This window comes from Galendromus occidentalis, unplaced genomic scaffold, assembly GCF_000255335.2.
Source record: "Galendromus occidentalis unplaced genomic scaffold, Mocc_1.1 scf7180000077231, whole genome shotgun sequence".
NCBI lineage: Eukaryota > Metazoa > Arthropoda > Arachnida > Mesostigmata > Phytoseiidae > Galendromus > Galendromus occidentalis.
Genome location: NW_003805219.1, coordinates 454,564 through 478,539, shown reverse-complemented (window position 1 = coordinate 478,539; position 23,976 = coordinate 454,564). Strand labels below are relative to the sequence as shown.

Here is a 23,976-nt window from a genome sequence, read left to right as displayed (position 1 = left end):
GACGTCTTGAGTCATAATCCCTTAACGAGGGCTCGGGATTTCCGTCCATGTTCCGTAAGTCCCAGGGCAATAATCTCCGCTAAGAGGCAAAAGTCGTAAACAGTATCTCGGCATTGAATCAAGTTGGCGAGTCTGAGATGCATCATCGCTGTTCGGCCTGGGAGCGAATAAAGACATTCATCTCCTCCGTTCCTGGGCCTCGATCACTGTCGACCATTGCCGTGCTGAATCTGGAGCCTCTTCCACAGCCTGGATGGATCGGTCTCCGGTTTGACACGGGCTCGAATGTCGACGGTAAACGAGAGCCTAGACAAGGACCGAGCTCCATCTCAATGGACAGCTTGCGCGAAATGAATTGTTCTGGAACTGATTCACTATTACATTGCCGGAGGAGATATCAGATGAGACTCATTTTCAAATTGAGAAACGACTCTCCCCTCGAAGTATCGACGGGAAGTACCGAGATGCCTCGTCACCGTTTCTGTCATATGACTTTTTGGACACGTCACACGTGGAAGAAAGAGGAGGCTCATTCAAAACGGTCGCTCGAACTCGCGATCGAAAAGCCCAGAAACCGAATCAATAGGAAGTCGACGAGGAAGGGGACCGATCCCGTGAAATGACGTCCTACCCCATTCCCGAGACGGTTGCAGCCCAGCAGGTTAGTACAGAGCCGCGATGAATCGCGTGCTCGTACAGAATACAGCGCGAACGATGCTGTTCTCTTGCCTTCCTCGCCGCCGTCGCTCGTTCAATGGAAAATTTCTAGCTTTATCGAATTTGATCGGATCTATCCTGTCTGAGGCTCCGGAAATCACCTCTGCTCAAGAATTGCTCTTGGTTCGGAGGTTGATTCGATCAAATCGGGATAGTACCTTAGCATCAGACAGGGAGCACTCAGTAGAGGCGCTTCTTTCCGTCAAGGCGAGCATACTTCCAGCGATTCTGCTGACTTTCCCATGCCCTTCCGTCAACCGTGTCGACGGTGAGTCATTTGCCACTGACCAGCGTTGAGTGCATTTACGTCAAAGGAAATTCGTCGACGTACCTAGATAGCGAGTTCCGTGGGTCACAACAGTGATTCCGACTAGGGGCGCCTTTCGGGGAGCGATCTAATCCATCTCCCCCTTCAATCATGTCAAATGTATTAGTATCTCCATATGTAGCATCCTCTGGTCAATATATGTATCCTCGAACAATCGAGGTTTCAGCGAACTTCCTAATTCTGTACCGATTCGCCTATGAGTCAATGACCTCGGGCGGATGTGGGTTTCGATTCCGCTCCTCGAGGTGTGTGCTGAGACATTCTCAGCTCGGTCGAGCTGTTTCCCTGCACAATAATACCACTCACATCGAACTCACCATTCGGGATCCTCACGCCACGCGTTCCCTTGACAACCGACGCTCCAATTACAGGGGCTAAAAGTAGTCGAACAGCAAGCAGTCTATTTGAGGAGGTCGCAACCTGCGGCGGACATGGAAAATCCGACGAGCTGTCAGGTAACTTGCAGGTATAATACCGAGCGGTTCGCGAATCGAGCAGAGCCGAATCAGCTCGTCCTACAACTCCTACTTCTCTATAGGAAATCCGTCTTTATTCGGAGACGAGCTCTTCCTCAAGGGTCTCCGCGTATGAGCTGTCAGGGCTCCGGTCCCTCAAAGTCTCTGAGGATTTGAAGACCTCCGAGAAACTTCCAGATTCCCCTTGTCTCCAACGTCGGCTGTCGACGTTGTAACTAGGCTCAGAAGTCTGACGACGAAATAATACGTACTCTCGGGACGACGACGTCTGGATTCCTATGAAGATCATTCAATTCCACGTCTCGAATGTCGACGAATGAGCGAGCGCGCCGACGACCGTATCGCAGCAGTCTGTCACCATGAGGTCACCAAGCTCGCGATGACGTCAAGCGAGTGAGCTCTCTGTTCAGATCTGGCACTTCGAGATTGACATCAAGGGTTAGCAACGCAAGACTTGTGTGGCCATCTGCCTCTGACGTACAGCGTCACCTTGATCGCGAGTCGCTTTAATCGATTTTCGTCCCGGTAAACAACTAAAAATTGCATGATTCGCTCAATTAATCAAAGTCACGGCTGATATCGCCCGTTGATACGCGATAAGCAGGTTTTCGGTAAACATCCTCTAGCATACGTGAATTCTCCGAGAGAATCTCGCGATAATATACGATATTCCGGAAGTTTGGAATAATTATCAAGGAGGGCATTGATTCGCGGGCACTTATCGGGGTTTTGCGGGGAAAAAAACCGACGCGCAGGGGTCGAGCGCCGATTTCTCGGCGCACTGAGCTAAATTATGTTTTTTCTCGCCCGTTTCTCCGTAGTGACGCTATTCATCGGGCCAAAGGCTTGAGAATCATGGGGTACTGTGAACCCGTCCGGCGGCTCGAGAAAGGGCGACCCCGTCGATCCGACCGAGGCGAAGTCATTGCCGACGGGCAAGCGGCGAAAACCTTGGTAGCTGGATTGGTATATGGTACTTCTCCGCTCTTACTTCCACAATTCGTCCAATGCTCGCAGGAACCTCGGCTCCTGAGAAACTTGAAAATTGCTCGCGATTGGGCTCTTGGAAGAATATCATTTATTCACCCCAGGTCATCTTGCCTGAGATTCTCAGAATGACCACGAATTCTAGATGGCTGGATATGCGTCCAGAATTCCAGGAGCGTCGGCCTTTCTTATTTCATCCCCCCCGTTCCTAGTCATAAGCATTTCGAGACGAGAAATGCGGGGGTGCGGGATTCACTTCGACCACCTGACCCTCACAGTTCTACCGAGCTGAGCAGTTATCTGTGACAAACACGAATGAGGGGACGACGAGCGACGAAATCAGTTTATGAGAGAAAATATAAACACATCGATGCGATTTGAGCGTTCCCGTCGAAAAACTCATATCTGTTCGAGTGAAGAGCTACCGAAGTTCTTGGATAATGCATCATGCATATGAGATTCAGGGCACGCGACCCAGTTTGAAGCTCACTCAATGAGCCGGTTGCTCTCGTTTTCAGCTGTTTCTAGAGATTAGCCCGAGCAACAATTGGCAACTAAGTCAAGCGCCCACGTACTCGGTTCCGAAGCAGCGAGGCCGTCGCGGTGATGATGAAGCGAGGAGGAAGTCAGGTGATCGATACGCCCGTAGGAACCGGCGAAAAAGAGTTCGCCAGCAACTGTGCAGATGAAACGGAGAAGAAGTGACCGACCCAAACTTTCTGCCTGTGCTAGCCGAGTTGTCGCCGCGTCTCCAAATTCGTGGGTCCGGTCTGCAGGCATCAGGTTTCGTGTCGACTGGGAGTCTGTTCAGACAAGGACGGAATGAAGCTTCCATTGCCTAATTAGAATCTATCGATCGACGGCTGTCAGACGCATAAGCGACCGCGGCTGAGTATTATCTCCAGCTCGAGACTGTCTCGAAAACGAGAGAGTTGCTGACGGCGCGGCGTTCTAAACAAAGAACAAACGCATGATTGCTTTCGTGTGGGCTTTTTCCGTCCTTCTCGCTCACTTAGTGGTTCGCAGAGTGGTCAGACACCCTCAGTCAGACGAACCGAGCGATGGCTGGAACCGCGAATACTCTCTGGACGGCTGAAGACACCGATGCCGTTCTGCTGTGTTTACAGACATAACGCGGCAGTGGTTGCGTCGAATTTCCGTTGAACAAATCCACGAAGTCAAAGCCGGCTTCGTAGCTCCCGTGGCAAGATCCCGGCCGTAGCAGGCGTCCGTCTGCCCCGAGATTCTTCTGGTCGCCTCCCTACAGCGAACACATGCGTAATAATGTTCAACGACAATGTTTCCTAGCGGAGCGAACTTGAATGAAGTATTTCGCTGGAAGGGACCGTCTGGCCGCGATGCTTTACTCGTTGAAAATAACTCTCTGTCCGTTGACATACGAGCAAGGTGCGTTCCATTCGAGAGTAGACCGATTGTTGGGAGCGAAGACGTCAGCAAACATGAATTATGCAAAATTGACTGTGCGCAGAGGGCCAATGTAAAGTAGGTTTTTGTTGGCTCCTCAATATCCGGTCGCGAGCAACAAGTCTTTGCAAGGATCTTGGGGTCAGATCATTATTTGTTGTCAGGCGCCACCGCGGGTCCCGTAATGTATTCGGTGGTCAGGGTCGTCGTTGTGTTCGTGGTCAGGCACGACTTGTTTGGGGAACTAGCAAGCCACATCAGGAAAAATAAGAAACTAGGAGAACTGAAGAGATCTGCATTGTTACGACAGCCAGTAGAGTATACGTAAGGCCGGAGAATATTAGCCAGGGACGCCCACGTGTTCTCGCGGGAGTGTTCAAGTCGGGCGAAATGGTTCGTCACGTGCGCGTGGTTGAAAGGCAGACTTGTCGGCCCTAGACAGACTGGAGAGAACTTGGAATCTCTGAGGACGTAAAACAAGTTTTTGCGCTGGGATCCTATGCCTACGTCTAAGAGCTGATTCCATGAAGACAAAGCTCGAACACCGCTCTGTGTAGAGCCTGAATCGCGCAGTCGTGTGATAGTGGGAGTTTTCGCTGAAAATCTGGACCTGAAAACTCGGCTATGGAGCCCCGCTCATGGAGGACAATCGATTGCTCAACCTGGTCGAAGTTGACTAGTTCCCGGAAATTCGCTCCGAACCTGGATCCAACAAATAGTTTGACCGATACGGCGCGGCGTTGAGTCCTTGCGGGCGAATCGCGCATCCCCTCAGGGAAAACGACCTTCAGATGAGAGCTGTGCGTCAAAGGGTTCGATCAAATCAAATGAGCATCACGAGCTGCTCGAGCAAATGAGAACGTCCCAGAAAATCCTGCCACAGACACCAAGGTCGGCTTTCCAGACCACGCGCATCAGAAAAACTCTCCCAGCATTCATAGGTTGGGACCGAAGCTTAAGTGACTATGAGGGGAAGTTTCAGGAACGGTTCCGATGTGTTCCTCCGGAAGATGGTCTCACGACCTCACCAGTGGAAATCCCGAGTTTCGGCAATTAATACGGAAACAAGAAGCACTAGACGGGCTTGGAGGATCCGAGGTTCATTCTTCGTTACTGCTTTCATTGACGCAAATTCGTTCGAGGATGTCGACTACCGGGGTGATGCGGCTAACAAGAAAGATTGTCGGTCTCCATGGCTCCCAGGGCGTTCTTCCCTATCGCGAAACTTTCTCAATCAACCTTGTTTTTTTACCACGACACTCACCATGACCCATGACCCCAACTTTCCGCAAGCAGTTTGAGAAGCTCAAGGGTTTCATTTCAGCGCATGCTCCATCCGGCTCGATGACTCGTCGTCAACTGATAGGAGCCGAAAATTTACATAAATATGCCAACAAGGCGCGTAAGCAGGATTATGCCTCGGCAGGGGGGGCTAGACCGTGTTTGGATGGCGCCGAGATTCGCCACTGAATAAGAGGCTGTCACAATCATATCGAGTTGAGTCGAGGGAGTTAATATCACTCTTCCTATCTACATGAACCCGGACACCCATTTTCAGGACATGAATGACCCGATATCGAGGAATCAGATGGCGAATATCTTGAGGTGAAAGTTGGTGGATGGTCACGTCCCTACCCAGAAGAATCTAGGATCCAGCGTCCGGATCCGCACACAATCATCAGGAATGGAATCGCGCTTTCATATCTCGGATTCAACTGAGAGAATGTGGAAACACGTGACCTCAGTGGCTCTCGCCATGGTGGTCAGCCCCCTCAACCCGGCTAATCGAAAAGCTGCTAAAGTAAAAAGACTGAAACGAAAACTAAAGACTGAAAAAGCGAATCAAGTGATTCTGTACAATGACGCTGGACTTTATTACCGAGAACAGACTGAGTCTGGAAGGATAGGGTCGAACAGTGAAGAATCTCTTTCATTTTACAACACAGCGTTACGTGCTGCTGTTCAGTTTGCTCTCATAATTTACGCTCTTACTCGACCTGGAGCTCCCGTTGCACCTATCCTGTCAACCGTTGAATCTATCCGCTCCGGATCGATTCCAATCGGCTCTCTAGAAGCCGCCACCGCTGAGGATGGCCCCGAAACCGAAAGTTCGTTTGATGGCATCGAAATAGTATCTGCAAATAATTCAGAGATATTCGTTTAGCACAGTATTCCTCGAGTTCCCGGAAGCATTTCTCGCGTTCGGGTGCCGCGTGCGCTGCCGTCAATCATAACAGGGGGAGTCAACAGCGTCCCTGGCAGAGCTATTCCGAACGCGATTTAGCCTATCCCACGGAGAAATTAGCCCTGGCCCGGATCCCCATATCGGCACCGATAAGAATCATTCCTGCAAAATACTGACCTCTGCCAACCGGCTCTGGTGCGTTCCAATTCCGCTTCGGGGACTCCTTCCTGGATCATTTTCAGTTTCGTCGAGTCGTTTGTCTGGGGAGAAATAGAGCAGTCTGTCACAACCTATTCCTCCTCATATGATCGCACTACTTGTTGTAGAGTGGCAATCGACGGCAGAATGTGTCTTTGCCTGATCGGTAGAGCCCTGGAACCCTCAGGGATACTCGACGAGGAGCCTACTTTTATTCCCGGAACGTCATTAGGGAGCAGTTCCGGAAGAAGAATGAGACTCGGTACTCACTTGATCAAGAGTCATCGAGACCTTCGAGTAATGTTCCGCAGGCCAGCTCTTGAATCTCCACGAGAACTCCAGCCGGTCTGGCGGATTGAGGGTCAGAAACTTCCCCGAAACATTGGTATCGAGCATGAGGATCTTGCCACCTATCTCCGCCACGATCTCTGCGGGACCTTGACTGAACGCCTGAACCATGTCTTGGACAGTGAAGACTCTGGAACAAGATTGGACTATCAGACATGACTTCGCACAGAGATGCAACCTATGCGTAGATCGACTAATGAGTTCAGGAATCGTTCGAAGAACTCCGATCATAAGATGAAACATGTCGTCGGGCTATTAATAATAATCTACAGAATAACTTTTGTTCTCACCTGTAGAGCTCATAGGCAGTGCATTTGAATTCTTCTTCCATGGTCAAGTTTGTGGTGTTTATCTTCACTCCTGACGTTCCCGCGTCTTGTTTCGGGGGATGATACGTGCTAGTCTTGTTCAACCCAGTTTTTCCCTGTGGATACCACCGGACAATGTTAACAGGATCCCCCATGTAGGTTGGGAATTTCGACCTTTGAGCGAGCACACCGGGAACGAGGAATTTTGACTCGCGGAAGCGTCGTCGAAGAATTTGTCGTCGAGACCCTCACCTTCGTGGAGGTGACATTCAGGTTTCCGCCCTTGGTGGGCAAGATGAGACCTTGGCTATAGTCGGCTCGCAGGGCGTTGAGATAGTCTGATAACTTGTCTCGGATCACGTCGACTCCTTTGCTCCTGTAAAATACCGACGATCAATTTTAAGATCAGCTGAGGTACTCCCCGTTGAACCAGCAGATGTGATGATCGAGCTCTAACACCTGATTCAGACTCGAGCCTCGCGCTCCGGTGAGCTCGGAAGCTCCGGCAGACTTCGTTCTGCATTCACTCGCGGTCGCGATGCACACAATAAAGCCACCGCACCCCAAGGTCTCACCTCATCATGGCTTTGATCTTCTCGGCTACGAAGCCGCTTGTGGGATCGGAGAGCATGACGTCGATGACGATCTCATCAAGATCATTCTCCTCGGACAGATTTGGTATCTGGGGGGAAACTTCTCTTAAGTCATGAGCCGGATTTCGGATTCCCGACTACGGGATCGCCTCCAAGCCAGATGTAAGCAGAAAAACGGTGACGAAGCCCGCAGAGAAACTCACCTCAACCTTCCCTTTGACGACTTCATCGCTCCCTGCACATCTTCCCTCCCAACTCAATTCCAAATTTAAATCATAAATGAAAATCAGCTTCGCCTTCCTATTATTGACAACGGCATCACCTGTTGAGGGATGGGGAATTACGGACTCCATTATACGACATGGACCACTAAAATCCATCATGAGCTCTGAACGTCCTCGCCGACTCGAGCAGGGTGGGACATGAACGACGTATATTTCCTCAGCCCGTCGTCAACTTGGCCCGAGGGCTGGACTTCGGGATAGCTCATGAAATCTCCATTATCGATCAATGACAAAATGATTTCGGATCTTTAACATCAGGAGTAGAGGACAAACCTTCGAATTTGCTCACTTCGGTTATCGTGACAGATAGAATAGTGTCTTCGATTTCTAGATTAGTGAACAATGCGTTCAGTTTGTCCTTCGACCATTGCGTTGCATCCTTCTCAGTCCTGTGGAAATGTGAGATAATGTAATTCTTCATGGAAGAAGTTTGTTCGAATTTCGCAAAGGCTGAGGATGGTTCCAGGAAACATCGAGTTGGGTTGCGAGACCTCCTAGCTTGAGGGCTCAGATTCGATCTCAACTGACCAGTGCCAATTATTAACATTGGTAGCATCGGGACGCTCCTCGACAATCCAACGAGGGTCTCCTTCACCCCACTTGGCCATCTGAAATAGAACGATTGTGTATTACAGAAGAAGCTCAACACAAGGAAAAGACTCTGACGGAAGGACGATGTGTCAGATGTTTTCCCACAAGAGACATCGAGCGGACGAGTCCCGCGACCTCTGGGGGCGCATATTCTTTTTCCGGGCTCCCAATCTCAAGCTCCGCGCGCATAGGCAGAGGAGCCGGCAGCATTTATGATGGAATCACGACGAGCTCTCAGATTCGAATGTTCCGAAATAATTCACGTTGACCGAGTTTGCACCGAATTTCTTGATCCTGGTACTAACCCTTGTATCCTCTTGGGGTCACTGCCGTAAAGTCAGGAGCTTCACACGCGATTTTATTCCGAAAATCCGAATGGGGCCGAGATTGACCACTCACAGGGACCACACCGCTACTGGCGAAAGTTACACAGCCGGGGCCGGGAATCGTCTAGAAACCTCTGCGCGGAAGACACAATACGAATGCGTTCATTCGTGATTTTTCCCAGTGGCGCTAACTTTCGTAGCCGCTTAGCGCTCACGGAGCCCAGGCTAGCGTGGACTCAGCCTAAGAAGAGCCCGTCTCCTTCCTATAACAATCTAAATACTTGGGATTGGTTTTAGCACTCTTCAAGTACACCAGTCATTGTCCGACATGACATTTGCTTCATTCAGAAGACGGATGAAGTATAGTATTCAGTGAATCCACGAAGATGCTCCACCTCAACCGCGAGCTGCGCCCGATTTACCGCATGGCTCTCCTTTCTCGGAGATTCATTCCGCACAGAAACAGCGCTGGAACGCTGGCTTCCGTCGAGAGTTTCCCCGTTTTCGGAGGGATCTCAGGCTCCTAGGCGCGGTTGTAGACGGAAAATGTATGGCCCGAGTCTCAAGTCTGATAGCGCTCAAGTCGAAAATAGTTGCTTCCCTGATTCGGCTTGGAAAAATCATCGATACGATGATTTGAGCCGAATCGTGAGAGGGGAGGAAAGTTATATTGATCAAGCTGCTCAACCAGGATATCGTGGACTCCCAGGGGAAGGCGTCACTCGGTGCCAGAGTGCGACTGATCCGAAATCCGAGAGGAGCATCGATTGAGGTCAAATTCGTCGGGCTTGCCAGGCTTCCGCGAGGATCCACGTTCGCGAAGATCAACTCGGTGCTCCAGATTCTCGATTCGCAGGATTGGGAGTGTACCGTGGAACGCTGGCATGATGAGGCACCGATTGAGGAGTGATGGGGGGAAGCCGCTCGTGCTGTAGATCAGCCCAGACAGAGCGTAGAGCATAGATGCATTGGATGGAGCAGGGAAATGTACCCACCCAATACGTACGTTTAGTTCCCCAGGAAGGCCCTCACGGCGTAAATACGATGCTGATGATGCGGACGAGCTTTCTCGAGGCACCCATCTGGTGGGATATTCATGGTATTCGTAGATGATCTTCTATGATTGTCGAGCTTCGCGCGCAGTCATCGAGACCTATGACTACTGATGTGAACCTGATCTCCCCGTGCTCGGCTCGGGGTTCGAGCTGCCGGTCCAGGTTGTACAGAGGATCGTCTTCCAATTCGAAGAAAGGCAGATTCCGGAGTCCTCTGAGAGCACTCCCTCGACACCGTCCTTACGTGCGAGAGATCCGCCGGTGAAGCGAATTCCTCACCTCAGCAGGGATCATCGTCATCATCGAGGGGTGTCGCATCGTCTGCGAGGCGCCTCGAGCTTGACTCTCGGATTTGATCGGGAGGTCTGCTCGAGCTTCCTCCGCAACTTCGCCCGCAATCAGGGAGAGATCTCCATTTTCCCCTCGATTAGGGGCTCCCTCAATTCATTGGAATGCGCCGCTCCAGAAGCCAGGGGAGCGTCGGGCGGTGCTGCCAGTACCAGGCGCAGAGAGCTGCAGCAGCGGCTTCCGAAAAGTACCACACTCCTGCAATCGACGAATCCTTCGATCTCCTCGACGAATAAGGCTCAATCCGCATTGCCTCAATCGAGAAACCATGGCCTGTGCATCGAATGACTCCGTCCGCGAGGATTTCGCTGATGAGCTACCCGAAGAATGACAGTCAAGGCTCGTTTCTGTGGCTGTTCACAGTACCACACGGCGGGTTCCCTCTCCCCGGCGTCTTGAAAAGCCACGTTGGCTTCAACCAGGTCCTTTTCTTGCGCAGAGACGATGGTGAGTGCCTCGTGTGCGAAGATTCCACTGATTTCACATTACATACAATGTTTCGTTTTCTCCGATGATCGTTGCAAATCGTTGGGTGTCGTCACCCGTCGTTTCCGTGCGGAGAAACGAATGAGTTCGCGGCTCATACGCGACGATCCGTGGTTTCCTGGTGGAGTCCGGCATGCGGCAATCTTGCGAACGGCTCCGTACTCGATCTCTTTGGAGTCGTCTTCAATTTCGTGCTGCAGAATCCTGCTCACGAACTGTGAGACAAAGAGGGCTGTTTTACGTCGGACTCGGCGGAATGCCCAGTGCCTATGGTTTCTCGGGCGTATTGCGATTCCCACGTGTTGCACGAGGCCTAACGCGGACCATTCTTGACTCGGAATCGATTTTCGAATCATTATATCGCATGCTTCCAGTCGTCTAATCGCCTGATATGTTCTCCACAGTCGCATCGTAAGTTCCACGCGCCCCGTCACGGTTCGACCGGGTTCTTGCCCCGCAAGAGGTGCGCCCGTCACCGCGGAAAGGTAAAGTCCTTCCCCAAGGATGACAAGACAAAGCCAGTGCACCTCACGGCTTTCCTTGGCTATAAATCTGGAATGACCCACATCGTACGAGAAGTCGACAAGCCCGGCTCCAGTAAGTACCTCGAATGGGTCCAGACCACGCGGTCTGATGCACCTCTGTTCTCGAGCAAGTGCATTCCACGCGAGACCCTGAAGGGGACCTAGCGAAGGGGCTAACCGATATGATGACCAAATCTAGAGCCTAATCTATTTTGGCTGATTCTCAATGATTATGAATGATAGGACTGAAGCGAAAAAGAGTTGTTGATTAGAGACCGATGAATTCAGATCCAGTTCGTAAAACGAACTTCTCCTCCCACAGAGGTGAACAAGAAAGAGGTTGTCGAGGCTGTGACCGTTATTGAAACACCTCCGATCGTGATCATCGGAGTCGTCGGTTACATCGAGACTCCTCGTGGTCTCCGAGCCCTGAAAACAATCTTCGCGGAACACGTGTCGGACGATGCCCGACGTCGGTTCTACAAGAACTGGTACAACTCGAAGAAGAAGGCTTTCACCAGGTCGGCGTTGAAATGGCGCCAACCGGAGGGTCTCAAAATGATCGAGCGCGACTTCAAGAAGATCCAGAAGTACTGCACTGTACGTTCACTTTCTCCCACGATCCTACTTCTTCATTCGAAATATTTGATTGTGATGAATGTTTGTATATTCATTCGTGGTTTCCAACGGATGGGGTAAAACCCAGTGACGGCCTACGCGTCTGATCCTCTCCTTAAGCATACGCCTAGCGTTCGGTTTCTGGGCCAGTCTCCTCAGACGGTTCCTCCGTTTCACAGGTTGTTCGAGTTATCGTCCACACTCAGATGTCGATGTTGAAGCGCCGACAGAAGAAGGCTCACATCATGGAAATTCAGCTGAACGGTGGCAGCATCGCCGACAAGATCAAGTTCGCTCGTGAGCACATGGAGAAAGCTGTTCCCATCAAGAACGTCTTCGCTCAAGACGAGATGATTGACATCATCGGAGTCACCAAGGGTCACGGAGTCAAGGGAGTCACCTCCCGTTGGCACACGAAGAAGTTGCCGCGTAAGACGCACAAGGGTCTGCGCAAGGTCGCCTGTATCGGAGCCTGGCATCCTTCTCGAGTCCAGTTCACCGTCGCGAGAGCTGGTCAGAAGGGTTACCATCACAGGTGCGTTTCATACAAGCTCATCCAGATTATCGCGTCTGGCCTCTTACTGGCTGCGCATGAAGATAACTTCGGTGCGGTATGCTGATCGGGCCTAAAGCATTGGTCAGTTCTAAAGTTCTGGGCGTCTTCCTGACTCTGGAGCTATTTCACCTGTCCAATATTAGCAGAATGAGAAAAATCTATGAATTATCTATGATGGAGAAATGAATCACAGATTCCGGCTTAGGCGACCTCAGTCCGTGCAGAAAACCTTTGCTGCCTTCCTTCTGAGAATCTTGACGAATTCTTTCATGGATGCCCCGCCGTGTAATGATCGGATCCAACCGCCCATTTTCTTCCGCAGGACTGAGATCAACAAGAAGATCTACCGCATTGGCGATGGATTCCACACTGTTGACGGAAAGCTCGTTTCCAACAACGGATCGACCGAATACGACAACACCAACAAGTCCATCAACCCCATGGGCGGTTTCAAGCACTACGGTGAAGTGAAGCAAGACTTTGTCATGCTCAAGGGCTGCGTCATGGGACCCCGCAAGCGAGTCATCACGCTGAGAAAGGTTCGTTTCGCATGAGTCCCGTAGGCTGGCTTCTGATATGATTTTTCCAAGGATGAAAATTTCGCAGGCATAGGTCAAATGATCCCCATGATTACTGTTGATAGAACTGAGAATCCTACCGGATCCTCAGTGCACTGTCCCGGAAATGCCGAAGCTTATCTTCTCAATCTTCCTTTGCAGAGCCTCATCACTCAGACGAAACGTGCGGCCACCGAGAGCATCACGCTGAAGTTCATCGACACTTCGTCGAAGATGGGCCACGGTCGCTTCCAGACCCACGAAGAAAAATCTGCCTTCATGGGACCACTCAAGAAGGATCGGCTCAAGGCGGAAGCTGCCGCAGCTGCCGCCGCCACCGCCGAGAGCGTTTGAGCGCCTCCGGCCGCCGATCCTGACGATCTGTTCCTCGAAGAAACTTCTGGACGGTTCTGAAAGAACGGCGAATAAAAGAATTCAAGAAATTCTTGACCCGAATTTCGTTATTGTTTTCCGTTGAAATCATGGAATTTTTTTGTTGGAGCATGGGTTGGCCGGTCCGAGTTTCAATGAATCAGAATCTGCAGCAGAACCAAAGCATCGCTTACAGACCTCCAGACGTCGACAGCGACTAGAGACCTATTTACGATGCGAAACAATCATCTCACGCAGGAATTACTCTACTCGTCAATTGGGTTGGGTCTAGAGCGTGTGGGACATCCCCAGTCGTAGCTGGAACTATCGGTCGTGGCTGATGAGCACACACCTCTTTCATCATAACTCTCAAGCAAAGCATCAATCCCGCGCGGTGAATTTATGGCGTTCGGGCTGTTCGCTTTGCGATATCATGCGACCGGTTACTTGCGTTGTGACAGAATGACTGAGACATCGCCTGCAAGCGTTCCAACAACATAGGGCTCCCGATATGCCTTCCGATATTGGTTATGAATACATTGAATCGTATCTCGAGCGTTCCGTCGAGAGGCCGATGATCCACTGGGAACGCTGCTTCGAGTTCCAGTGGACTCGGAATCCATTAGGAACACCAACACAGCGTCAAATCGATGCGCCGCACGTAGACCCGGCTCTGGATCATCTCTCTCTCCGATCTGGTGACGGCGCGCGCGACAACCATTCACACTGAAAATTATGTCGCTACCGTCGTACACATCCGCATCGATTCAATCCTCCCGAAACATTTCCCAGATTCGGAAGGTACACAACGGTGCCAAACCGAGTCGGATATTCCTCGTTGGTCAGTGTCGATAACACTGAGAATTCTGGAATTGTCTGAACACGATCGTAGCTAAACATTTGCTAGCATTTTCTGCACAGCTCTCGAAGAGTTTGTCCAACCAAGAGGTCAGGCTACGAGGAGCTGTGCCAAAGCAGAGGGTCTTACTGGCCGCGAGAGGCTCCTCTGCTTCCTCGGTCTTCACCTCCCGCACAATCTATCTCAAACATTTCTTCGGAGATTGTGCATCATGGCTGCGATCGCTGAACCGACGGGAGTTCTCGAAATATCGTTCGTGCTCCCGAAGAGGACGGCGATCCGAAGGATTCCAAAATAAATGCCGGGCAATTATCTTGTTTGCGAAGCGGAGCCATACTCTATCGCAAATAATTCCGTTGTCGGATAATCTCTCGCGAAAGGAAAAATCTATATATAGAAAGCAATAAAAGGCAACCCTATGATTTTGGTCGCTTCGAGTATAGACTAAGTAACTTATGACTAGTAGAGCGCCAAGTTGAATTTTTGGGAATTTATCATGGCAGAAGATGATTTACCATTGAGATTCCCGTGACGAGCCTGCAGACCTGGGGTTCGGATGTGGGAAGTACGAAAATCGTACGGAAATTGTGATATGAGGGAAAATACGGGGGGAACGACATAGATATTCGTCAGCAAAACGCTCTCTGAGTTATTTCACGATAGGTTTCTCGATTGAGACGTGAGGGCTCTCAATGTAATTCGCTATTTCACTTGGCAGTCTGTTGCGCAGAGGAACGAAGTCACGTTCGGGGGTTCGTCGACCTATATCTATCTTCCCGCCTATGGTCGAGAGCGTCCAGGGCTTGAAATCTCACAAAACGGATTCTCCCAACAGCTCTGTTTTGGAGAACATTCCGGGTATGTTGATATCTCAATTGATATCTGGTGGGTTCCCACGTAGATAGGCAGCATGTATTCGATGTGCGAGTCGGTGAGGGCGTGGTGTATTCTCTTCTTGCTGCGTTCCTGTGCTGAGCTGAGACCGCAAACCCTCTACCAGGTTTTGAGCATTCATTTTCGACGTAGACATTGAACTTCATGTCCAGTCGAAACGTGAGGTACGAATGTTCATTTTCGCTACAATCCTCCCCGTGGGCCTAGTATTGTCTTGGTGGGGGGATCACTGCCTTGTTGACGTTGATGACATATTCATCATCAGACGTCCATTCCATGACTCTCGTGATGCAGACTGAAGCCTCGTTGATGACTTTTGACACGTGGTTGCTCTGGAAGAACGAAACAGTATCGTCACCGTACGAGATCGTGGTCGTCCCTCCTACCGGATAAGGTAGAGGGATCATTCATCGGGAATCAACAAGGGCTGTAGGGAATCCCCGTGGTGAGCTTCCTGTCACGGAATTTCGCATCGAACATCTCATTGCGAAATCTCGGATCGAACACGTCCCATCCGATTTCCATGTGCTGGTGCGGAACCTCGAATCTTATAATTGGGCTCTGCATTCGATTCTTTCCGCTGCCGGAAGATTTTCACTCTACTTGAACCAGAATAGGGCCGGAAGATGTGCGACAGTGCACAGTTTCACGTAGCCCCGCCGCGTAGCCGCAGCTCTTAACGGACGAGAGGTCGATGGGCAAACGAACGGACCGACCGACCGACCGATCATTGTCACTTGTCGTCTCACCGGCTAACGTATGACTTGCTTTCGGAAACGCGATAAGACACGCTGTCCCGCTGATTGGGATAAGTCCACTTGTGCTCCAACGCTGACTTGTCGGCATTCCGGTCTCCAACGAACTTGACCATGTAGTAATGTCTGGAGTAGAATCCGGTGGGTTCTCGACTCGCGTCTCCCTAGAGTGCATCTATTGTATCGACGATTCGGAATCGCATCGCACACGGGAAGATATCGATTCGATGAGACCAGCCGCTCCCGGAGTTCGCTTGTCCAGGCAAGAACTTTCGGGTTGACTCGATAGCGGGTGGAATGATCAATCAGCTCATATGCTCATATCCCATGCCAGAATTGAAAAGCGCCAATCATTCCCTCCGTGGCGGGGGGTTGCAGAAAGATTTACGAGAGCAAGGGAGACTCGCGATTGACCCTTGCCTCGCGTCGCGGGGATCTTCCCTCGAGAACGCCTACGCCCTCAGCCCGGGAGCCTAGCCTCTCAGGAACACCGTGGGAAATACAGCTCCGCACTAGAAGATTGTGTGGCGCAAAGAAGAGAACGAGGAATACCGTGCTTGTTCCACATCACCTCCATAACTTTGGGAGCTGAAAACCGATGGTCGGCCACGAATACTTGAGCCGTTAGTCGGAGAACTCATCGGCAAGATAGATTCCGCGAATAGCGAGCCTCGTGTAATAATTCGCGAGAATCGATGGGAATCTCGTAACCAGGTGGTCTCCTCTGGGAAAAGTGGTGGAGAGAGCTCCCGTTTTCGTTTTCTGCAAGCATATCCGTCGATGATCGACTCCCAACCTTCTCCGCAATGCAGCCTCTCGAAGATTTCTCAGCCTCCAAGAGATTTCTAAGAAAATGGTCGAGTTCGCAGAGACTCTTTGTCTCTGGAGAATGGAGAACGATTATCTCTTGAATGGTGGTTTTGAACGTACGCAGGTTTCACTCCGTACCCAAGTTCATGACGTAACCGAGAGTCTTCTTGAAGGCTCCAAGAGGGGAACAGAGTGGAAGTCAACGAGCCGGCGATGTAGAGCGTATCTCTTTTTGCCCTTGAGAGCACTTATGTCGTGCCCATTCCACCGGGTTCGGTGAGGAGACACGGATTCGAAAAGAATCCACAAAACGTCTCCACCCATTAAAGGACAGAGACGGGACCTCCTGGCTTTACGTCAGAGTCTGAGCCGCCCTAACAACAGAAAGCGATCAAGACCCCGGACGTGGATCGCAGTGCGTCGCTCCTCAAGTACTCAAAACCGTGTAGTGACCAATATTGAGATAGAGGAGACTCGCTCCTAATGCGAAAGGATGATGGCCTCTACCGTGAGAGAATTCCTTTTGATTGCTCTCATGACGAGCATCGCGCGAGCTTCTAAGGAAGGTTCTCTGAGACTTTCTATCGGAGCAAGGATCACGACACATGAAGGCCAGGGGAACGTCGAGATTTTTCACAAGAATCGGTGGGGTTCCGTTTGCGATGACGAGTGGGACGAAGCCGAAGGCACAGTGGTCTGCCGAGCCTTAGGTTTCCGAGCCGTAGACGTAGTGACACACGACGGGGAATTCGGTGCTGGGCGTGAGTAAAGTTTTCTAGGGTCGAGACGAACAATAGCTCGAGGAAATACAGCCTTCAGATGATCGCTCATCTGATCTGTTTTCCATTCGTACCTTCAAGGACCGATATTGATGGACAATCTCATGTGTACCGGGAATGAGAAGAAACTCACGGACTGTAATTTCGATGGATGGCAGGTTCGGATCTAATGCGGGAGGCGATTGATCTTCGAACAACCACACAGTATAATATCCTCACGCTCACCGCGCAGGCTCATCCATGAGTGTGCCATTCCGGATATTCTCTCGATTGAGGACGGGGAATCCTCTCATTTTCAGAAATTCTCTTCATGCTTTCCAGGTGCACGACTGTGCCCCCACAGAGCTCGCGGGAGTGCGCTGTCTGAAGCACGAAGAGCCAGGCAAACCGCTGCCAGTTGTGGAGAAGAACGACGTTGTCATCGTGGATGCGCCACCGGCCCCCCAGAATTTCTTCGAATCCCTACGGGTAAGGAGGGGGGGGCGCGGGAATCTTTGAAATACCTCCGCGTTACTCCGACTCAGACCTGAGCAACTGGAACACTGCCAACATTAATTCTCGAAAAATCTCTTCTTTCAGAGAATCCACCCGAAGGATCTGAAAATTAGACTTCGTTCCGGGAGAACGGCAATGGAGGGTCGGGTTGAAGTTTATGACGATCGAAAGAACCAATGGGGCGTTGTGTGCGCGGATGGTTTCGGACTCCTGGAGACTATGGCCGTATGCAGACAGGCAGGTCGGCTCTATTCTATTATTTCTCGTTCCTCCATGCGAATGGATCTCTCGTTCCGCATGAATACATATCGGGATAAAGACATACACACGCCTCGCACTAAGTCAGAGCCTCAACCGGCTGCGTATCGGGATCTTCCGAATCTAGAGCGGGTTTTTGATGGCGACACGATGCGAGGGTTCTTTTTTCCCGGAGCTTCGATCTTATAACGTCAGAATATTCGAATTCGCAAAGGCTTCGCTTACGGCTCCCAAAGTGTTCGCGGATCTGCGTTCGAACGAATCAATGCAACCTTGTTGCCGACAATAATCGTCGGACTAAAATGCACCGGAGATGAGACTAACATCGCCGATTGCAAATACAGTACTCAGCTGGTGACGTGTCCGGACGATGAGCACGCCGCAGTTATTTGCGCTGAAGGCAAGTACCTATCTGATTCGACGTTTCTCCAATAGTCACTATTCTAATACGCGTCCACTCATTCCCAATGAGCGGCATTTCTCAGGTCCGACCGCGAACGTGCGAGCGGGCGATGTGCAGAGCTCGGGGAAAGGAGAGGAATCCCAATCGGAGGATCACCAGCTGGGAATGATTCTCACTGTTTTTTCCTTTTCCCCAGAACTACCAGATCTCGTTATCGACAAAGATGAGTTGGAACGAAACACGTATCTCGAGGATCGACAGTTGTCCTTCCTGACTTGCGCTAAGGAAGAGAACTGCCTCTCCGCATCAGCTTACACGGTTCCCGCCGAGAATTTCTTCGAGCACACTCGCAGGTGGGTGCGATCGGACTCTAACGAAGAAGAGCAATGCTTGAGCTCCATGAAGGGAGGGAAAGATTAATCTGCAGAATGAATCATCGGACATGAATTAATTCGATGAACAACAGGTTGCTGAGGTTTACAACGAGAGTGGCGAATATCGGCAGCATCCCGTTTCGACCTTTCCTGCCGAAAGATCAATGGATTTGGCATAGTTGCCATCAGTAAGTTTCCCTAAATCTGATTGCTTCGCGAGAGGGTTCAATTGAACGGGCGACTCGTGGTTGTGAATTCGATGCCTTTTCTGGCTCTGAGCCCCAGGTCAAGAGATTCGATTTTCCTTTTCCTCAGGCACTACCACTCGATGGAGGTCTTCGCTCATTACGATGTGCTTGATTCGAAGGGTGCCAAGGTCGCTGAAGGCCACAAAGCTTCTTTCTGTCTCGAAGATAATCATTGTGACGAGACAGCGACTAAGGTGAATCATTGGGAGGGCCGAGATGAGCATATCAGCGACTCCAGATCCGCATCGATTCATTTGAGTAGGTGAATCCTGAACGAATACACTAACCGTTTCACTGAACCAACAGGTGTATGCCTGCGCAAATCATGGCGATCAAGGCATCTCCGTGGGCTGCGTGGATACTTATCTCCACAACATTGACTGCCAGTGGGTCGATGTGACGGACATGCCCATCGGGAATTATACTTTCAGGGTAAGCGATGGGCGGCCTCCTATCTTCCCGGCTTTGCGTGGTCGAAAGCGATTATCTGCAGAATCCCTCAAGCAGTCGATGATTCCTCACGCATCGAATGAGCGTGAGCGAGGGTTCGATGCATGGTCCCGGTCCGGAGTATCGTGAGAAATTCCTAGGACAAGTTTCCTCGAGAGGAGTTCACGTATCGGACGCTTCTGGCGAAGTATCCATGGTGGATATTCCTCTCGAGGGCCCACCAGGAGTCTGCTGAGAGCCCTCTCCATCGACAAGCTGGGGCTCTGCTTCGAGCATGACGATAATGATAATCGAGGACCCTGCCTAGCACACTGATGTTCGCACCATCATCGACGGAGACGGAGAGATCGGTGTTGCAGATTACTGTCCCGTCGATACCTTCCTGGGACACGTATGCATTTCTCGGACTGGAGGAGGTTGTGAAATTCGTCACACAATTCCGTGTTTGTTCGTTTCCAGGTCCTCATCAATCCGGATTATAAACTCGCTGAGAGCACTTTCGATAATAATGGATGTACCTGCGAGTTGATATACACTCAAACCTATGCTGCTGTTCGGAACTGCATCTACGAGAGACCTTGATACCGATCGTTGTTGATATCCCAATCCCTCAATGTAAATTAAATGCGATGATCGCAAGACGGTCCCCCGTAAGGAGCGTACACAACCTTTCTAAAAAGTTAGATAAATGACGTGGAGTCCGAGAGTCGAGACTGGGCTCTGTAGAAAAACGCGAGTTGGCTAGGCATCATCTGAGAGTGAGGCCCGAACCCTGTGTAAAATACATACCCGTATATTGGCGAACCCTTCTGACTGTCGCAATAATCAGAGCGAAATGCGAAATGAGAGGTTTCAGAAGACGAGGTCGTCCAGGCGCACCTCGGTTCTGGTATGGGTCGAATGAGTCCATGAAATTCCGTCATCCAACGGCGTTCAATCCCTATATAGACGTGGCAAGCAGAGAGCTCGCGATTTCCGCAGCATATCGGGATCGTCTCTGACTGGGATAAGCAGGACGTCTTCTGTTTTTCGAAATCTCGTGCATTTTTCCAAATATTTCTTCCTTATGTTTGATGTTTTCCGACCGATGAGATGCGTGAACCAGGATGACCGCAGCGAGAACAAAGTCCCCCATCGTGTTTTTGACCGGAGCTCTCGGCTTGTTGAATTGAGCCGAATCATACGGTGACTCAAACTCTGGAAGAGCCGGAGAGAGCAATTTTCCAGTGCTACGAGCGTACCCGTGCTATTCAAGCGACATAAGACGGTAGCAAATCCTCGAACACAGTGAGGGCGGTATAATTCCAATGAGTCTGCGGAGGCGCACGGGTGCAAGGCTTAGAGGAGGGTTTCCCGATTTCCGATGCCTTTCGAAGCCCCACTCAGGCTCCACGGAGCCGTTTTGGCGGGCATCGGGCTCCATTTCCCAGACTCGGTTCCGATACTTCCCCCACCTCCGACGGCCATCCCCCTAAGTACACTGTATGAATGTGAACACAGAATTAATTCAGGCATAAACTCCGAAGAGAAACAAGGAAGATGATCCAGCTCCTAGCGGTCACGAAAAGGGCAGCAGCCTATAACCACACTAGTAGCTTGCGTTCGATCATCCTGTGAGTGAAATTTTGAGCACATCATTATCTTATGTTTTTTCATGGACAATCAGTCTTCAAGAAGCGGGTCTTGAGATCAGGGAACTATTGTGAAAGTAATAAGGCCAAGCCATCCTCACAGAGGGAAGCATCATGCTCATCTTCCATTTTTAATCGAGTCTGAGGCGAGTGTAATATTGTGCTGAGACTCCGGAGCACACAGCTCTGCTGCGAAAAATTTGTACTCGTGTTCGGCTCGCTGAAAGCCCTTGGATACACACGAGCGAGCGATAGTTCTTCTCCTCGAATCCCATACATTTGAAAATATTATTTTTGCGACGATACCGATATCCTGTGACTCCTCTGAGGCCCATGGTGAGCGATCTCTCGCTGTTGAAAGAATCATAGCCAGCAGGGCAGAGGAGAGTTGACCCGTCGTTTACCGGTTTTTCGATTCGAAGAGGGGCAACATACAATGCGCGCTAAGCTGTAACTCAGCATGGGGAAATCGGAAGGGCCCGTAGTCCCTGCTGTGTATCAAGACCAGACGAAGAGAGTAGAGAGAGGAAGAGTGTTGGATTCGCGCCCGAGTCCCGGTTCGTAGCGGAAGTTTCTAAATCACTGACGAGATGCCGAACGCTTCCCTGGGATAGCGAAATGGGAGATAGATGAACGGGATGCCTCTCCGAGGCTTCGAATTTATAACGCTCGGGGATTTGCATTCGCAAAGGCTCCGGCGACGGCTCCCGAAGGGTTCGAGGATCAGCGTTCGAACAAATTGGTGCAGCCTCGTCGCTGACGATAATTCCCAGATCCGAATGCACCGGAGCTCAGTGAAGAATCGCTGATTGCAAATAGTACAGTCTCCAGCTGGTGACGTGATGAGCACGCCGCAGCTATTTGCGCTGTAGGCAAGTCCTCATTCGATTTGTCGGAGTCAAAATAGACACTAATTACCGCCCAATTACGCCGAATGAGCGGCATTTCTCAGGTCCCAGCGGAGACGTCGCGGCGGAGCGAGCGACGAGTAGATGTTGGGGGCAAGTAAAGGAAGTGAGCCAATCGGGAGAAGTATCGGACTAGTTGAGGGTTGTTCTCGTGGAATTCACGAGATTGTCTCCTTATTCCCGGACTGAACCGTATTCGTGGAACCGAGCGACGTGGAGAGTACGAGAGAGGAGGACACGAAGCAGACCTTCCAAGGGAAAATAACGAGTGATGCTCATGTCCGGAGAACTTCTCCGCTCGATCTGAAGGAGTAGCGGAACCCCGTATCGATAAATATGGAATGGACCGAAATACGTATAAATCCCGGAGATCGGCAGCTATCCAATGATGTGCGCGGAGGGAGAGATCCGCCTCTCTGACTCAAATTACACAGAGCCCATCGAAAACTTCCTCGAACACACGCGTAAGAGGGTACGTCCCGATTCTCGGCAAGAGAGGCAATAGTTCGGTTCGAGCGGGAATGAGTCGGATTAGTTTGCGGAATAGCTGGGATGTTGATTAATTCGGTAAACAATCTGAAAAGGTCGCTGAGTCTCACAGCGAAAGAGGCGAACATTGCCAGCATCCCGTTTCGTCCTCTTCTGCAGAAAGATCAATGGGGCTGGCACTGTTGTCATCAGTGAGTTTCCCCTGAATTGGATTGGTTTTTGAGCGAAAACAATTGGATGGCCGACCGGCGGTGCGGCGGTGCATCTAAGTCCCCTTTAGGCTCTAAGCCTCTGCTCTGGAGATTTGATTTTCCTCTTGCCGGGCACAACCCTTCGATCGAGGTCTTCGCTCGCTGCGATGTGCTGGGGTTTCCGAAGACCACGAAGTTCGATTCTCAGCACAGGATAATCAGTTATACCTGACATTGAGCCAGATAAATCATTGAGGTAGCTGATGAGTGAACTGTCGCGACATCCGATTCATATCGGTCGATCCATGGGAATTCTGAAGAAATGCATCTATAGATGCGTTGTTCTGCTTCGACAGAACCATGTCGACAGAAGCATGCCTGCGCTTATCATGGCGATAGAGGTGTGCCGCTCTGATGTTTATCTACTCTGCCAGGGGGTCGATATGACGGACGTGGCCACCGGGGATCACACTTTCTGGGTGGGCGAAGGGGAGCTCCCGGTCTTCGAGCTTTTCGTAGTCGCGAGTCGAAGCGATCATCCGTCGAATTTCCTAGAGTTGTCAAAGTGTTCAGACTGTCAAGTCCTGGAAGGAAGCTTCTCCCAGTGTCCACCTATGTATCCTTCCTTCCTTCCTTCCTTTCTTCACCATCCCTGACGGGCCCACTCGCAGCTCTTGCCATCGTCGAGCTCGAAACTCGATCGGAAATCGAAAGGGATTTCACCCGGAAGGCACTCCCCAAACCCAGATTCCTACGCCATAATCCACAGGGGCTTGAGCTAACTCAACGATTTCGGCCCCTTAACTTCCGTATCCGAAGATTCGCCTCCTCTCTCTTGATCGTTCACTTCTCGACGCCTCCGAGTGCGCCGATGGCGTCCGATTAGACGAGTCGATGTCATCTCTCAATCCACATGCAATTTGTGGACCCGACCTCTCTCTCAGTTGTAAATCAGTTATGAGTCTCCCCCGATTCCTAACTGAGGAAACCCCGAAATTCACAGATTTCCGGGAATTCATATCGTTAGTTCATAAACATAATAATAACATATTCATATTCATATTCATGAAGATGAATTTGATCCACTTTGAAGACAGGGACTTCGCTTTTTCATGCTCTTATCCACTCATAAAGCCGGATGATAAGATGG

General features: G+C 50.7%; 3 protein-coding genes across 3 annotated transcripts; 2 read left to right on the top strand and 1 right to left on the bottom strand.

Annotated features, from left to right (window-relative positions):
• Window positions 1–5,788: 5,788 nt before the first annotated feature.
• LOC100905380 (activator of 90 kDa heat shock protein ATPase homolog 1) lies at window positions 5,789–8,878 on the bottom strand. Its single transcript, XM_003741928.2, has 10 exons — window positions 8,746–8,878; window positions 8,378–8,457; window positions 8,123–8,238; window positions 7,769–7,887; window positions 7,548–7,654; window positions 7,225–7,348; window positions 6,955–7,088; window positions 6,587–6,794; window positions 6,296–6,378; window positions 5,789–6,068 (listed from the first exon to the last, which is right to left on the bottom strand). The coding sequence occupies exons 2-10, from the start codon at window positions 8,455–8,457 to the stop codon at window positions 6,002–6,004; spliced, it is 1,038 nt and encodes a 345-aa protein (XP_003741976.1). The 5' UTR covers window positions 8,746–8,878; the 3' UTR covers window positions 5,789–6,001.
• A 1,713-nt stretch (window positions 8,879–10,591) lies between these two features.
• RpL3 (ribosomal protein L3) lies at window positions 10,592–13,362 on the top strand. Its single transcript, XM_003741929.1, has 6 exons — window positions 10,592–10,616; window positions 11,060–11,252; window positions 11,502–11,779; window positions 11,977–12,332; window positions 12,676–12,892; window positions 13,073–13,362. The coding sequence occupies exons 1-6, from the start codon at window positions 10,614–10,616 to the stop codon at window positions 13,262–13,264; spliced, it is 1,239 nt and encodes a 412-aa protein (XP_003741977.1). The 5' UTR covers window positions 10,592–10,613; the 3' UTR covers window positions 13,265–13,362.
• Window positions 13,363–16,899: 3,537 nt separating this feature from the next.
• Loxl2 (Lysyl oxidase-like 2) lies at window positions 16,900–20,261 on the top strand. The gene is made up of 10 exons (XM_003741927.2): window positions 16,900–17,361; window positions 17,461–17,537; window positions 17,701–17,847; window positions 17,959–18,115; window positions 18,347–18,532; window positions 18,732–18,888; window positions 19,002–19,097; window positions 19,225–19,351; window positions 19,464–19,589; window positions 20,067–20,261. The coding sequence occupies exons 1-10, from the start codon at window positions 17,094–17,096 to the stop codon at window positions 20,187–20,189; spliced, it is 1,464 nt and encodes a 487-aa protein (XP_003741975.1). The 5' UTR covers window positions 16,900–17,093; the 3' UTR covers window positions 20,190–20,261.
• The last annotated feature ends 3,715 nt before the right edge of the window (window positions 20,262–23,976 follow it).